Source organism: Ruditapes philippinarum, unplaced genomic scaffold, assembly GCF_026571515.1.
Source record: "Ruditapes philippinarum isolate M1 unplaced genomic scaffold, ASM2657151v2 ctg9621_1_1_1_1, whole genome shotgun sequence".
Classification (NCBI taxonomy): domain Eukaryota; kingdom Metazoa; phylum Mollusca; class Bivalvia; order Venerida; family Veneridae; genus Ruditapes; species Ruditapes philippinarum.
In genome coordinates, this window is record NW_026856262.1 from 37,746 (window position 1) to 55,159 (window position 17,414).

General features: G+C 32.4%; 3 protein-coding genes across 3 annotated transcripts; all 3 read right to left on the reverse strand.

Moving 5' to 3' along the window:
- Nucleotides 1–2,099: 2,099 nt before the first annotated feature.
- Nucleotides 2,100–6,192, reverse strand: LOC132746019 (protein PFC0760c-like). Its single transcript, XM_060735066.1, has 5 exons — nucleotides 6,135–6,192; nucleotides 5,147–5,730; nucleotides 4,096–4,680; nucleotides 3,482–3,628; nucleotides 2,100–3,070 (listed from the first exon to the last, which is right to left on the reverse strand). Exons 2-5 carry the CDS (start codon nucleotides 5,274–5,276, stop codon nucleotides 2,100–2,102), a joined length of 1,833 nt encoding a protein of 610 aa, XP_060591049.1. The 5' UTR covers nucleotides 5,277–5,730; nucleotides 6,135–6,192.
- Nucleotides 5,492–6,913, reverse strand: LOC132746020 (protein PFC0760c-like). The gene is made up of 3 exons (XM_060735067.1): nucleotides 6,682–6,913; nucleotides 6,135–6,265; nucleotides 5,492–5,719 (listed from the first exon to the last, which is right to left on the reverse strand). Exons 1-3 carry the CDS (start codon nucleotides 6,899–6,901, stop codon nucleotides 5,492–5,494), a joined length of 579 nt encoding a protein of 192 aa, XP_060591050.1. The 5' UTR covers nucleotides 6,902–6,913.
- Nucleotides 6,914–13,185: 6,272 nt separating this feature from the next.
- Nucleotides 13,186–17,414, reverse strand: LOC132746022 (uncharacterized). The gene is made up of 7 exons (XM_060735068.1): nucleotides 17,127–17,414; nucleotides 16,442–16,627; nucleotides 16,026–16,179; nucleotides 15,506–15,674; nucleotides 15,059–15,110; nucleotides 14,449–14,554; nucleotides 13,186–13,625 (listed from the first exon to the last, which is right to left on the reverse strand). Exons 1-7 carry the CDS (start codon nucleotides 17,145–17,147, stop codon nucleotides 13,186–13,188), a joined length of 1,128 nt encoding a protein of 375 aa, XP_060591051.1. The 5' UTR covers nucleotides 17,148–17,414.

The window sequence follows — 17,414 nt, forward strand, 5'->3', positions numbered from 1 at the left end:
TTTTTTCAATCAATGGCGAAGTTTCTACTTGTTTCCGAAATAATGTGGTCTTTTGCATTTAATTTAGCGACATTTATTTTAAATTTCACAGTATATGACTCGTGTTTCCCATGATGTTAAAAAAAGTAAGAATAGTTCTAACCGATTTTACTGACACAAGCATATATGTTCTTTAAGGGATTGATGCGGGATTTTGATATAAAAAGACAATCGTCTATTGTTTAAAATAATATTAATCAGAACCCATGTTGGGGCCCAATACATTGAACCACGCACGTTGACTTTGCTGACGTAATGAAATAGGCGTGTGAGTTTTGGCATCTTGGAATGGATATTTTTATACATGTATATCTTATACACAAAACACATTGAATTATGGCAACCCCTATGCTTGTGTCTATAAAATCTGTTATTAAGGGATATCACGTTTACAAATATACATGCCCAGTCGGAACTATACTTCAGTGTAATTTGGAACCAGAAAATGAACATAGTGATAGCGCAATTATCATAAAAAATAATGGATCTGTTGTTGGCCATATACCGGAGGGATTATGCCAGCCTCTTACAAAATTATTCAAAGTTGGACTTATTGTTGAAATCAGTGCCGAAATACTTGGAGAACCGCATTTGTCATCAAAAGAAACTTTTGTAAAAGGTGGTGGCATTGAATACCGTGTATATATAAACTTTACGGAAAAAAAGACAAGAAAAGGGAAGTTTGTTCCTACGTGAAAACGGAAATAAGGAAACTTGAATTGTAAAGGTAAGCTCAATTGTAAAAGGGGCAGTTAAGTTTTCAACTTGGGCTGAAAAATGGCCATTTTTGTCCAAATTATGGGGGGGGGGTGGGCGTCTATTAGAGGATGGGCACTAAATAAAATTATTAAGGTATGTAAGTAAACCAGATAGACCTTGACCTTCACTCATAATTGACCGTGACTGAAGAACAAATTATTGATTTTTTTTGCTGTAACTAGCTATCAGGCCAAAAAAAGAAAGTATAGTTGTGGTAAAATGCTCTCAAGGAAAAGGTCAGATTTATTTTTTCATTTTTATAATACTGGTATATAGACATTTGATATTCCAGGGTAGAATCGGTACTGGCTTTTTTTATCGAAATGCATTTGATTGAAATAAATTAAAAGTAGGATAAAGATAACACCTTTATTGTAGTAATTAAGGAATATTCTATGACTGGTGCAGTTCCTGTGTGCATAATACACGGTATTCTTCAAGTGTATGTCACCTCTTGAAGCATGGATATTGACACATAGGCTCCTCGCACTGTTTGCATATATACTGAGCATTCTGGTTTTGATCTCTTTCCACCCGACAACATACCACTGTTCAGTCCAATTAACGTATCCTTTTATTTAATCTTTTGCAAAAAAAAATATTATTTTAAGTTCACCTATTCGAAAAAAGGAAAGCTATCTGAACACAAATTTTTAAGCTTACTATATGTAATAAATGTACTTGCTTATTGAATCACTTACCTAATTACTTCAAGTTCTCCTGAACGCCTTTTGTTATACATCATCAAGCGTGTTTGACACAGAGCATTAATTTTCATGTAATTGTCTGGGATCAGTTCCATAGACTCTAATTGTGACACAAGATATTTAGTCAACTTTTCAATGTCATCAGGTGAAGGCAAGTCTTTGCTTTCTATGTACTTTCTCTTCTGCAGGACAGTCCTGGCAATCTTTGTTACTCTTTCACTCCATTCTAAATTCATTAGCTCCAGGAACGATTTACAATCAGAGACTTCTCTGCCTTCTTGGTTTGTTTTCATCAGAAAGGCATACTTCATATTGACCAATCGTTTCAGATCATACTTCAATTTGATAGCATTACTGGGTGCTTTCATTTCACTCATGTCATCCATATCTGGCAATGAAACTTGAAGGGAAGCATCAACAATCTTGTCAAAACAACCTGGTTTCAGAAACTCCCAGAGTGCAGTTTCTGTGTCATCATTATTTTGTTCAGTTACATTTCCTTCCTCATACTCCTTCATTTTTCTCAACTCAAGCAACATTTTTGCTACAAGTCGCATATGCTGACTGGCATAGTATTTTCTCTTTTCAACATTGTCAACATTTCGTCTCAACCAATTTTCTCCAAGCATTAGTATGAGTTTGTAATTTATAACAGCATGTCGAACAGTATCTCTCTTCATTGCTGGCAAGACCTCTTCTCTCATGACCTTGCTGGTTTTTGAAGATATAAATCCAGCCATGACTTTGGGATTTCAAGACACAGTTGCCTACACTCTCTTTTATTTCATCCTCAGAGCTTCCTTTCAAACACTGGTGAATGTGCTTCTTTAAACCATTAAGTTGGAGCCATTCCCTACAATGGGGACAAGGCCCATATTGTTGAACATCCAAGTAGTTGTTCGTTGGTCGACGGGCAATGAGAAACTCACCCTCTTTCATCTCCACTACTTTTTGATTATTTTTATCATCTCCTAGCTTTCTTATTGTACTGAAATCTGGGTTCGTCATTTTCATTATGTTTCGCACAGCATCTATGTTTCTGTGAGTTTTCATGTGTGTGCTTATGTGTTGTACAAATCTAGAGCAATAAAAACAACAGTTGTAATTGTTATATATTCTTTCAGTAGTTTTTTTCCGCATCTGTTGACTTTGCTTTCCGGACAATTTCATGTGCTTTCGCATGTAAATTTTTCTTAAATTCACATCTCTGATAATTTTGTCCTCATCTAACCTTTTCAGTTCTAAATCGCTTACATTTTCCAGGGGAACAGTAGCATCATTTCCAATGCCTTGAACATAACAATTACTATCAAGTGAATCTGCTGATTCAGTAACTCTCTTGTACATATTCTTGGCCGCAGCAGTTTTCTTCTGGATGTCTGGAACAGAGCAGCAACCAAGGCAATCTGCTGATTCATTAACATTTTCAAACAAAATCTTGGTTTCAACATGTTTCTTCAGATACTTTGACATGTCTGGTGCTGGACAAAACTCTTCGTCTGAATCAATGTCTGAAGGCAAGACATAATCTTCATCTTTAGCATCATCATAGCTGAAGTCAGACTCTGAAAAAAAAAACATGAGTAACTGTCAGAACGTATGGATTTCAATATAAGTGACTTTATATTGATGCATTTGAATTTGCATACAGGGTATAACTTAAGACCATCATGACAATAATGATTAAATAATAGTCAGTTTTCTAAAATGATCATATTCATATCCTTCATTGTGTTGTATGTCTGCTAACAAAACACCAAGTTTACAAGTATAATGTTAACAAATCCGAAGCATATACATCTATGATCCCTTTTAATCATGTCCATCAATATGTGGCTTTTTCATGGCTATAAATATCCCATTAATATGCCATGTATTATTCACAACATGCAAGTTGACATGGCATATTCAGATCTATTCAATCATACTTTTGACTAAAAACACTACTAAAACTTTATTATCAAACATTAACTCACCACCATTATCACTGTCAACAGATTTCTTGTTCTGAATTTCCATGTCACCATCATTACCGTCAACAAACGTGTTGTCTTGTATTTCTATGTCATCATCATTGCCATCATTTGAATCATCTGAACAGCTCTCCTCATTCTGTTTGATTTCTATTAGACAATAACAATTGGTGTTAATAAATTGAATATGCATTTTATTCCATGCTTATTTTGAAATCTTGTCCATCATAATGTGGCCAATTTATTGTAGCTTTATGAGACACATTGATTTAGAATAACTTGTAAAATGAAACATAAATTCTATTCATGATCTTGCTATCTTGTCCATCTTCATGTGACTTATTTTAGAGGCCAAAGAAGACACTTAAGATTCAGAATGTATTGTAAACTTAAACACACACTGTATTTCATATCATTTTCAAATATTATTCATTAAATGCACAAATATTGGTATGTGTTTGTTCCATAAAACCTAAACCTTAAAACCCAAACAACAGGCACAATATATTGAAGACAAATTTAAAATTCTCCCTCCCAACTACTAGATTAATAGGCTATTATGAAAAGTAAAAGAAGGATAAAAAAATAAGTTTTCAAATTTAAAGACATTAACTCACCACTGTCATTGCTGGTGACATATTTGTCGTGAATTTCTATGTCAATATCATTACTATCGGCAGATTTGTTGATGTAAATTTCCATGTCAACTTTATAGTCATTGACTGATTTGTTGTTCTGAATTTCCATGTCACCATCATTTCTGTCAACAAACGTGTTGTCTTGTATTTCTATGTCATCATCATTGCCGTTGGTAATATTGTTGTGAATTTTAAGGTCACCATCATTGTCATTGACAGATTTGTTGTTCTGAATTTCTATGTCACCATCATTGTCGTTGATAAATTTGTTGTGAATTTTAAGGTCACCATCATTGTCATTGACAGATTTGTTGTTTAGAATTTCTATGTCACCATCATTGCCGTTGATAAATTTGTTGTGAATTTTAAGGTCACCATCATTGTCATTGACAGATTTGTTGTCCTGAATTTCTATGTCACCATCATTGTCGTTGACAGATTTGTTCTCCTGAATTTCCATGTCACCATCATTTCTGTCAACAAACGTGTTGTCTTGTATTTCTATGTCATCATCATTGCCATCATTTGAATCATCTGAACAGCTCTCCTCATTCTGCTTGATTTCTATAAGACAATAACAATTGGTGTTAATAAATTGAATATGCATTTTATTCCATGCTTATTTTGAAATCTTGTCCATCATAATGTGGCCAATTTATTGTAGCTTTATGAGACACATTGATTTAGAATAACTTGTAAAATGAAACATAAATTCTATTCATGATCTTGCTATCTTGTCCATCTTCATGTGACTTATTTTAGAGGCCAAAGACGACACTCAAGATTCAGAATGTATTGTAAACTTAAACACACACTGTATTTCATATCATTTTCAAATATTATTCATTAAATGCACAAATATTGGTATGTGTTTGTTCCATAAAACCTAACCTTAAAACCCAAACAACAGGCACAATATATTGAAGACAAATTTAAAATTCTCCCTCCCAACTACTAGATTAATAGGCTATTATGAAAGTAAAAGAAAGATAAAAAAAATAAGTTTTCAAATTAAAAGACATTAACTCACCACTGTCATTGCTGGTGACATATTTGTCGTGAATTTCTATGTCACTATCATAACTATCGGCAGATTTGTTGATGTAAATTTCCATGTCAACTTTATAGTCATTGACTGATTTGTTGTTCTGAATTTCCATGTCACCATCATTTCTGTCAACAAACGTGTTGTCTTGTATTTTTATGTCATCATCATTGCCGTTGATAAATTTGTTGTGAATTTTAAGGTCACCGTCATTGTCATTGACAGATTTGTTATTCTGAATTTCTATGTCACCATAATTGTCGTTGATAAATTTGTTGTGAATTTTAAGGTCACCATCATTGTCATTGACAGATTTGTTGTTTAGAATTTCTATGTCACCATCATTGCCGTTGATAAATTTGATGTGAATTTTAAGGTACCATCATTGTCATTGACAGATTTGTTGTCCTGAATTTCTATGTCACCATCATTGTCGTTGACAGATTTGTTCTCCTGAATTTCCATGTCACTATCATTTCTGTCAACAAACGTGTTGTCTTGTATTTCTATGTCATCATCATTGCCATCATTTGAATCATCTGAACAGCTCTCCTCATTCTGCTTGATTTCTATGAGACAATAACAATTGGTGTTAATAAATTGAATATGCATTTTATTCCATGCTTATTTTGAAATCTTGTTCATCATAATGTGGCCAGTTTATTGTACCTTTATGAGACACATTGATTTAGAATAACTTGTAAAATGAAACATAAATTCTATTCATGATCTTGCTATCTTGTCCATCTTCATGTGACTTATTTTAGAGGCCAAAGGAGACACTCAAGATTCAGAATGAATTGTAAACTTAAACACACACTGTATTATGTATCACCAAATACTTTTTTTTTGAGACACAATATTTAAGATATAATTTATACTTTTTCACTCAGCAAACAGATTAACATATTGTTTTTTATGTAAAATATGAAAAAATGGGATCAATATTTGCAAATCAAAAACAGAAACTCACCACAATTATCATTTTCAACAGATTTGTAACGTTGATGTTGTATGTTACCACTAAAGTTACGCTTTGAATTTCAATGTCACAATCATTCATGTCATAATCACCTGAACAACTCTCCGCCACAAATGTGTTTGCTGAAAGACAACAACAGAATAAATGAATTAAATCAAGAGATCTTCAATCCACTTTGAAAACTTTGTCTATCATTATGTGACTTGTCTTAGAAGCCACAGAAAACAAATTATTACAGAACGGAATAATTTGTAAAATGAAACCTGCCTTTCATTTCATACTTTCCAGTCTTATCCATCTATATGTGACAAGTTTTTTAAAGGCCATTATAGACACATTAATGCAGATTATGTTATTTATTTAAAATATTGATTGCATTCAATGATCTTCCAATCATGTCCATCAGTTTGTGGCTCTTTTAACAAGGCCAATAACGATGCATCAATATTGAAAAAATATGTTACTGTCACCAAACTTACATAGACTATAGATTGAAATTGGAGACAAGATTAAATTTGAAATGTTAAAATATACTCACTACAACCATCGTCAGAATTATCTTTTTGTTCACTGTCACAATTATTGTCGTCAACAGACTTGTTATCTTGAAGTTCCTGGCCACCATCATCGCATCCAATAGTTCTGCTGCCTTGCATTTCTATGTCATCAACATTGGTGTCATTTGTATCATCTGAACAGCTCTCCTCACTCTGGTGGTTTGCTAAAGGACAACAACAATTTTGGTGATAACAATTCATGGAATATTATCCCATGCTCATTCTTACTTAGTAATCTTGTCCATCATTATGTTGCCATTTAATTGAGGCCATAGAAGACATATTTCTGTTTTCAGAGTTAATTGTAAATTAAAATATTCCTTGCTTTAATGACTTTCTAATTTTGTGCATCACTATGTGACTTGTTTACTGAGGCCATAAAAGACACATAAATATGGAACATTTTATAAGATGACACCAAAATTGCATTTCATGATCTCCAATCTTGTCCATCATTATGTGGCTAGTATGTTGTGGCAGTAAATATAAAATATATATATACTATATCACAAAACAAATTACAATTTAAGAATGACACACGATTATAGATTCAATTCACTACAATCTTTTTTGTTAAAATTAATTATTAGACTGCATGCAAATCTTTAATTACGATAAAACAATGTCACAAGAAAAAAGATCATGATCAGATCATTCTGATCATTCAAAGTACTGTGGTAAGCAAATTACTTACCATTCAAGACTTCAGCCAAGGCCCAGTCTATGTCCTCTTTAAAAGCTTTTAGAGTTGTTTTTTTCTTCTTTAAAGTGACATTATGCCCATCCAAGGGTATATAGTGAGTGAAAGGGTGAAGATCAAAATATGTTTTCATTTTGCTATAATCCCCTTTAATTAAATGATTAAGTTCGCATATACAATAAATAACACACAGATCCTAATGAAATTTCTGTAAATGTCCGTTAGAATTTACGTATAACCCTTAGTTTATAAAAAGAGTGGGGCAGTCTTTTTAAATTTTAGGCAGATGTATAATTTTATCCTAAACATTTTCCAATATCAACTGTTGGTCAAACAGCATTTTGACAGTCAATCTTTTGAAATATAAAGTCAATTCAGCTCAACTTGACTATGAAAATATGAGCATAATGTCACTTTAAAGAGTCTTAAATATATATAAAAAACAGAAGATTACATGATAATCTTGTAAGCTAAACAGTAAGGAGGCAAACTAAATGAGAAGAAAATTGTTCAATGGTAATTCAACTTCAAACCAGAAAGTAACATTTCAAGCCTTAATGTTTATCATGATTCATTACATGAAATTATTCAGACAACAAAAATCCTTTTTGTCAGATTTTTTTTTTAATTTATTTTAAAATTTTCATTTTTATGGTCATATCCTAAGATGAATTTTGAACATTACATTTATAATTATGACTAAAACCATATACATACAGATTCTTAAGTTAACTAAGCCAATTACAGAGATAAATGAAATGACAACCATGTGTTGTGCAAGATATTGCTAAACTATTATGTACAATTATCTTAAGTTTAAGCCCTGTGGCTTCTGAGAGATAATTTTATTCTTTTAAGATCAATAAATTTAACTTTTTGATTTTTTTAAAGGGGAACACCTAAGGATCCTTCAAGTTTGGTTTCAATTAAGCCTGTATTTGCTTTTAAAGCAACACCTTAATGACACATAATGTACATGGCAATAGCAGTAAGCTCACTTTAAACAACCTTTTGCTTTACATGACATCAATAAAAATTAATTAATACAGTAGGCATCTGCATTTTAAAATATCTGTACAGGAATGCATAATTCAGAACATTTTTCATGCATTGAATCAAGCAATTATAACAGTTAACTCGGGGTTGTCAATAGGAGGCTGGATGCCAAAACGACTGCCACGAAACAAGGAAACATTCTTTATTCTATGTTATTAAATATAGGCCTGAGTATTGCCAGACAAAATGGTATTGTGATATATTGCGATATTTTAATAAATACTGCAATATATTGTGACCATAGAGAAATCATGGAAATGAAATATTTGAACACTAAATAAGCTATTCCTGTTTTATGTTTGTGTCCCCTTATGTGACTAAGGTCTAACTTGTTTTTAAGTAAAATAAAAAACAAATTAAGTAAACAAATCCCGTAACAAGACCGGAAATGAGCTAAGTAAACATTTTTTTTTTTTTTGCAAGATTTTTTTCCTTTCTTTCTTTAAATGCTTATATTCAACCATGTTTTAGACATCATTCTAACAATGCAATTGAAATATTGCAATATTTTAAAATCATATTGCAATATTATATTGTTAGAGAATATATTGCGATAACTGATATATTGCGATATATTGCACACCCCTAATTAAATATATAACTTTTAATTCAAAATAAGCCTTCCAAGAAAAATACCTAGTGACAACCCAGGTTTGTAACTATAACAAAAGCTATTTTAGAACTTTCTTACATTTAACTGCAATGAGAACAATAAAAAGTAAAGGTTTGAAACAAAGCAGTAATACAGTATGCGCATCGCGTTAACTTCCCTTTTCCATGCGAACACTGCAACAAAAATTTATTGAGCATGTTCAATCACAGTGTCACGGATACGATCAGATATCTTAGAGGACACTGAAGTGTGCACACAGTGGTTCATGGTGTCCCCACACGATGATTCTCGGTGTTCATTCGATATTTTTTAACAACAACAAATATTTTTCATAATATTTCCACTGTGGTTTCATCAGCTTTGAAGCACAAAAAAGGTTAAGTTATGTTTAGATATTACCTTGTTTTCGCACATTTATTTAATTCATAATACTGTAATTGTTCCAAGCCAAAACAAACGCTGGGAAGCTAAAGAAAATGTGTGAATATCGCGTTTTTCTATTCTAATTTTTGTATGGCAGACTTGTGAAGGCTCAAATAATACAAAACAACAAGTCTTGACTAATGATCTTTTTAATCATGTAAAATAATTTTTCGAAAATCCCCTAAAACGGGTTAATTCAGCTACCCGAATATGGATGAGAATGCGCGTTTTTGTGTAAATATGTTGCGGACAAACAAAATAGTCTTCAGAATTTGATATAAATGGGTATTAAAATTACCTTTCTGATTTATAAAGATTTAATCCATCAACTTTTGACAGTCTACATAGTTATTAACAATAAAATAAATGAGTTATCCCTCAAGATTGTCTGAATTCCATACTGCTAAAATGCACAATTTTTAAAACACTAGCATAAATTTCTATTTATTTAATCAAACTTGTGCCAAGCAAATTATATATGAAAATGTTAAATTGTATGCACAACACAACTGAAAATATAAATTCATGTAGATTCTAATAAATAGACAAGTTGACCTTTTTACAGGTGCCTATAACCGACACTTCAAAGGAATTGTTTAGACGCTGCGACTTAACTCAACCGAAATCAAAGAGGTTGCTAACTTTGACATTCGCCGATCATTTTTGTGAAGAAAAGATTATACATGTCTTTAATAATTGCTCACGTAAACATCAAGTGAAAAGAAGAAAATATTTTCATCGGATTATTATTAGTTCAATTATTTTAGTGCGTGTCAAAATAGTTTGTGTTGTGTATTTGTCTTCGTTTTTTTAATCAATGTTTGTCAAAATCGGATCCATCAGGCAGCATTAAAAATAGGTTTTTTAAATGGATTTTTATTATTTTTTTTAAATTACACTGGAATGGCAGGTGAGTTGATTTTTACAGAAAAAGAACACAGTGAAATCACTGCGAATGAACACCTCAACACATCGTGTCCGTGACCACCATGTTCGAGGCCGCTTATCACTGTGAAAACCCTTTCTTGGGGGTTCAAAATATGGTGAACACGCTTGAGCAAAATCGCGGGGTAGGGTGTGCGTTGGGAAGTTATGCGATGTGCGTACTGTAGCTAACAACTGGTACTATACCAATGCCTATGTTTTGTAATGTTTCAAATGGCCCAGGAAAAGATACCATATGATCCTTCGTAATACTAAAGCTACAAATAAATTACGAATAATATTCACAAGTGTGTTGGAACTGAAACAAAAATACTTCCATGTAAAAAAAAATGCTACATGCAGACAGTAACGTTATCAAGGCTCTGACTCCTCATCTTCATATATCAAGTTGAATGTGATATGTGCCATCAGTTAATAATTGTGAAAAGCAAGTTGAAAGAGTAGGTTTAATATATGTGATAGCTTACTAGAAAGATGAATACATAATCATTAATTGAAGAATAATGAAAAAAACTTACAATGCATCATCAGACCTACAGTAGACAAGTGCTTTGTCATCATGCCATTCTTTCACTTTTACTGGCCATTTCATTTTTCTAGGTAACCCAGGTAATCTACACCAGAACAAATGGATATCCATAGTACTGAAAATTAAATGAAAGATATCACTACATTATCATTGATGTTGGTGTCTAGTTAATCTTATTCTAGAGTGTATTCACAGCGAGCATTTCCTTTCAATAACAAAAAATATAGACACTTATCTCTTATCATAATCCAATTAAATCCATGAAATGAGCAATGATGTTTTCACAGCTGCAAGCTTAATTTCTCCAAAATAAAGATATTGGAACCTTTTGATTTCAATTAATTTTTAACTGATAAACATCATGTTAGGTGATTAACACATGTAGTCTTAAGGTGTAAAGGTCATACACACGTCATGGAAAATTACCAGACGCTGGTGTACACAAGGGAAGAAAAAAAAATCAATAACACAGTTTCATTTACCATTTAAATTTATAAATAAACCATGGATAATTTAATGAATAAGTATTAAGATTGCAAACAATGAACTTATTAATAAGTTACTTAATAACTTATTTTAAAAAAATCGGATAAATTTACACATGTAGATATATATATATATAAACGTATCCATTAGCTGTAGAAATAACACAGGATTTTACATATCTTTGGGCTAAAAAGAAGTGCATAAAAGTAACTAAATGAATGAAATATGATAAGTTTTCGGTAACATTTAATTTGTTTCCAGTAGTGTCCGGTAAATGTTGCTTTCAGTATTCAGTTATACCCTGAATTTGTGTTCAAAGTAGAAAATTTGTAAAAAAAAAACTCATTAAAAATTTCAATCATCTTAAAATAAAAATCGCTAAATTAAATGTTTACATACAATAAGATTATGAGTAAGAGTCCATCAAATTCACAACAAACATCAGACTAAGTACATAATGCATACCGGTGCATTATTTGTAAGCACGAAGACACGGTGCATTGTTTGTATAAGTACGAAGACAACCGGTACGAAGACAAATTATCAATTGCAAATACACACCTTTTACCTTACTGAAAATCCCGTGACCATGACAGAAACAGATTAGTCCACAAGTTAATCACTAATACCATCTTAACAAATATCAAAATCAGTGTGCAGAGGATTAAAAATAGTAAAATACAAATTAACACTATCAGGTCAGTCAACACGTCCGCCATTTTACAAATGTGTCTACATATTACTTTCATGTCTGCAACAACACATCATTAGAGAAAAGACACGTTCTTTATGTATCTTATTTATAAAAATAAAATCGATAGACGTAGATAATAAAGTTATTAAACATATTAAACACATAAGTAATTTGACTAACTCACCTTGCGCACATGGTCAGATGAACTTTTAGCGCATGCGCGATTATCTGGCAGGTGCTCGTATATTGGTTCCCCACTTGTAATTACTATTTTTGTTCCGCTTACAATATTACACGGAACCATCTAGAGGCAAATATACCGTGACGAACAGCGATTAAAGGGAGACAACACTGAAAAAGGACAGTACGGATGTCCGTTAGGACGGACATTTTTTTCCGTCAAATAATGTGTCTTTTTTCTTATACCATTTCTAAAGACACATAGAACCATTTTATACCTATTACAAATTGGGGTTATGTGGCTAGGCACATAAATCCAGAAAGTCACATAAAGCTGTCCTGTACTAGCATGTAGACACATAAACAGGAATTGTAAGAGCGGACGGACTGACTGACTGACGGACGGACAACCCGGCAACTATATGCTCCCCCGAAATTTTTTGGGGAGCATAAAAATCATGAACATTTCTGTAATACAACCCTAAACACCAACTTGAAAACAAATTAAAAACAACATCTGCATAGTCAAATGCATAATAAAAAAATATACAATGCAATAACTTAAAACAATAATAATAAAGTTTCCATAGATAAAACATGTGCAATGAACATGAACAGAATTCTTAACATTTGAATGCCCAAATTCACAAACTTTAATTATTTTGGTACTATGCCACTTAACTTTTTCTGATACGTTGGAGTTTTAAAAATAAAAACAAATCCAATGTTTTAAGACGTATCTTATTAAATACTTCACTGATTTATACCAGATAAAGGGGAATGTCCATTTAAGAGACATTTTTTTCTAGTTTATTCAATCCAGTTTTTTGATTAGTCAATAGTTTGTTGCATTGGGCTCTTAACACAATGTCTGAAGGCAACAAAACATACTTGTAACACAATTTACTTTTTGGCTTGTCTGTTCATTAGCCAAAGTCATTGCAATGATCTTCTGAACTAAAGACAGCTCTTGGTATCTGGTTTTCATCAGCATTCCAAACACAGTTGATAAAACCGGTATAAGTTTATGAACACTGTTGGTATTCCCTATTTTTGATGTTGGTAGTGACACTGCCAAGAGAACATCAGCTAGCAATGGTTGTTGTTCAAGAAGTTCACCAATGAGTTCATGCCAGTTAAAATCAGTCAAGTCACAGAATTCCTTTTGGGCCAAAACACTTTCCTTGTTGCAGCATTCTTTTGCTGCAAATTCAATTTCATTCAGAAGTTCCACAATAATACTTCCTCGCAAGGGTGACGACAACAGGTGGGCTGCAACTTCATGTGAAGAGCTGGAACCTGGAAAATGTTGTTTAATACAGCAATGAAATGCACATCTGACACCTTAACTATATTAATCTTTTATTTCAGTAATAACTCGAGTTTACAGATCAGCTGAGTATTTGCGTAAATATCCAATTAAAATAGCTAAAAAAGCTCTTTTTTAAATCGACTCGACATGTTTCTTTGAAACAGATGTGTCCCCTGACATTGCATAGAAGTTGACAAAGTTATGCTCAAAGAAGAAGAATTTAAAACAGAACAAAGTAGAGTTACAGTTCTTGTGCACTGCAAATGTCAATGAAAGCTAGAGATTTCTAACATTTTCTAATCAATAATGTCAATTTATTATCCCATTTTTTACTCCTTATCTTTAAAATAATTATGCTGTGATACCAAAAAAGAATTGACTTCAGTCGATATAAATTATAACAAGAACTATCACTAATGATGATTAATACCCCCACAACGCACATTTGTCACAGTATACACAGCCAAGATGGAAGTTATAAGCAGTTTCACAAAATTTGGCTAAGTTCAAGAGCACATAACTATGCCAACCTGGATTGATTGCATATCTGCACATCAGTGTGATAACATTCCAAGTTTCAAATGAATCACTCAAGAAATGTGGAAGTAGTTTGCGCCACAAGAATGTTCGTATATACGCGGACGGACCAACAGCCCGCCCGACTAACCAACCGACTGACGTGATGTCTCCAATATACCCCCCTCAAACTTTTGTTTGTGGGGGTATAAATATATCACTGCATAATTTGTATTCGGCTTAGTATTATATTTTAATATTATTATTTGTTAATTAAATTAAAATAATACTCACATAATTTTTTTATGATCTCATGTATGTCCTCTTCCTTTAGCTCTGAATAGGTCCTTAGACGTCTCAGTGCAGCAGTATTTAACGTCTCAGCACACTTGCTCTTTGTCTGAAATGACCATTATCAATATCAAATGGTAGTTTAAAGCAACATGAAATTTTTGTTTTGTTTTTTTACAAAAGCAATAAGAGTGGTCCTCAAAGTACCATGCTCCTTCTGTTTTTCTCAGTTTGTCTCGAAAGCTTATAACATTCAAGGTTGCAAAACTTCTCAACATACATGTAGGTAATAATCGTTAATAAAATAAACTTTATATAGAACAAGATGTGTTTGTGAAACACAATGCCCCAAGCAGTTACAAGCCAAAGTCGATTTTGCTCATATTTTTCTATCAAGGTCAAGGTTCTTTGAAAGTCAAGGACAAAAACAATGTCTTCGACTAGAGGCATAAAAACATCATTATTGATGTACTGAACTTTGTCAAGTTAAAGTTCAATTAATTTATACTTCACAAGATTATTTGTGTGATGGCTAAGTGCTAGACTTTTAAAAACTTTTTCTAACTAGCATTACTGAATGGGGGTTTAAAGCGCATCTGTACATCAAACTTACCCCCTGCAGATATTTTCGTGGCTCAAAGAATATCCAATCTTGCTTGCTTGTCCTGGAAAAAAACGTTATTTAACTTTTAAGGAGCTTGTACATTTTTACACAATATCATCCGGGCAGTTATGTTCTTTAACAATACCAAGACATTGCATCGACACATTTTAAATTCTATGACAAGTATTTTTAAAAGTACAATTCATTTTCACAAATATCCAAAGAAGCTCTTTTAAACTATATGCCTCTGTCAAACACAGAAAGTATAAATACAAATATTCAGGATTTAAGTTATTACACATAATATAACCAACCAAATATGTTATCAACAATTTGTAAAACAAGGCAATAGAAGATCACATACTGATGATCAGTTATTAGATAATGTGTGTCAAATTTTAATGATGTATTTTGTTATGAACAGAATAATGAATTTTGAGATAAGAATATTCTTGCCTATTCTTTCTATTGAAAGACCACTCAGTCTGTGTTCCCACATCACAACCGTTTGTCTCCGGCAGCTGTGTAAAATCTCCAAAATCTTCAGCAGCTGAAGAGGTACATGCTGTGTTGCTAGATGTACTGGTAAGGCTCAACCGCCAAGCTGCCATCTTACAAGATTTTCCTTTGAAGCAAATAACACAAGTACACAATCGGGAAACACTTGCAATTTAGGAGTCTGGGAAAACCTTTAAAAAATCTGATTCTTGTGCATGAGAGGGGGCTATACATGTATATCACAAATAACTTGCAAAGCATAAAAAGCAACACCTAGTAAAATACAACAGATTATATTATGGCCTTTAAAATACTTGAGTATTAGCTGTACTGTATATGTTGACAATAGTCATGCCAAGCAAGTTTATGAGCATGGTCCATAATGTATTTATAATATAGCTGAAGAAAAATAGAGCCTAGAAAAATCAGATTTAATAGGACCAGACTAATGTTAGCAAAGCTTCAAAACATTGTTTACCTGTTCTGTTTTTTCCACCAAACTTCTTGTTCATGGCTGTCGCACAATTGTTCCAGAAACTATTTTCAGATTCTCCTCTTGTTGACGCCTGGCTGTATTCCCTCAAGAAAGACTTCTCATCAGCCGACCATCTATTATGCTTGATTCGTTCATCCTAGGTTTATATAAAATACGACATGTACATTTAACAAGTATTCAATGTAAATATTGAAATTTTATGGTTTATAAGATTCTGTAAAACATAAAGGAGCATGGTCTTGTCTTGAATAAAAGAATAACTCAAAGTTATAAAAACTATTTGAGTTAAACTTATTAACCAAATCCATATCCATATCAATATAATATATATGTATCTGTATCAAGTATATATATTAATTAATAAAATAGAAGGTAGTAGTAAAAGAAAAATAATTTACCAGTTCAATCCGTTTATTTTCATGTTTAGGTGTCTTTCCTGTTGGAGTCGATAAGTTTCGTTTACTTCCCCGTTTCTGAGGGGTAGAGTCTTTGTGTCTGACATAGGAGTGGTCCGGTCCAGATCGCATTTCTATTACCTGGAAACCAGGCAGCCTATTTTGGGCTCTAATGTAGTTGTGATCCATCTGAAATTGAATAAAATTATGTTTAATTATTCAATATTGATGGGTGTTGAAATTCTCAGATTTCAGCTCGATACCTAGGTTTTCAGAATATTTTTTTTAAGAAGTTCAATGTATATTGGATATTTGTTAGAATTTACCTAAAATGTATTTTATTCTTAAAGAAACATGATCACTGATAATGCATTTATAATATGCAAGGACATAATTTACGCACAATGTACAGTAATTATCTACTTCAGTACAGTAAGATGCTGTCACAAGCCACGATAAGGATATATGAAGATAAAAGTTATCAATTAAATATATATTGTCCGAAATTACACTATGTGTAAATTTGTCCGAATAATATTCAACTTGTCAGGAAAGGAATGTAAAATCTGATCATAAGTAATAGCTCCATAAGAACACTTTACACGAATGAAAACTACACCATTGATATTGACCAGAAAGTCAATACTATCACAATGAACCACCTTTTGCTATTTGCTCTTAAACTTACCGTTTCCATCGCCGCCGCCATTATTTGGTTTGTGCCTGACTCTTTGTTTAGACAAAGGGCAGGTAATCCAGACTAGTGATTATGTCTCACTATCAACTACTTGTGATTTAAATCACCTAAATTCTAAAATTTAGTTGCCCCAATAAAAAGAGTTATACAATGAAGCAAAAAAGTAAATTATCATATTAATGATAAGAACAATACTGCATTTGTGAAAAATGCAATGACACATCTTTGTATAACACGAAAGTAGTTTATTATTTGCTAAATATTAATCTTAGGACAACA

Coding starts and splice junctions, on each gene's coding strand:
- LOC132746019 (XM_060735066.1), bottom strand. CDS start 5,276: ATGGAAATTCAGAACAACAAATCAGTCAATGACTATAAAGTTGACATG. Junction 4,681..5,146: donor TGTCACCAGCAATGACAGTG/GTGAGTTAATGT, acceptor ATTGTCTTATAG/AAATCAAGCAGAATGAGGAG. Junction 3,629..4,095: donor TGTCACCAGCAATGACAGTG/GTGAGTTAATGT, acceptor ATTGTCTAATAG/AAATCAAACAGAATGAGGAG.
- LOC132746020 (XM_060735067.1), bottom strand. CDS start 6,901: ATGAATTGTTATCACCAAAATTGTTGTTGTCCTTTAGCAAACCACCAG. Junction 6,266..6,681: donor TAATTCTGACGATGGTTGTA/GTGAGTATATTT, acceptor GTTGTCTTTCAG/CAAACACATTTGTGGCGGAG. Junction 5,720..6,134: donor TGTTGAAAATGATAATTGTG/GTGAGTTTCTGT, acceptor GAAATCAAGCAG/AATGAGGAGAGCTGTTCAGA.
- LOC132746022 (XM_060735068.1), bottom strand. CDS start 17,147: ATGGCGGCGGCGATGGAAACG. Junction 15,675..16,025: donor TGGTGGAAAAAACAGAACAG/GTAAACAATGTT, acceptor TTTGCTTCAAAG/GAAAATCTTGTAAGATGGCA. Junction 14,555..15,058: donor CACGAAAATATCTGCAGGGG/GTAAGTTTGATG, acceptor TGGTCATTTCAG/ACAAAGAGCAAGTGTGCTGA.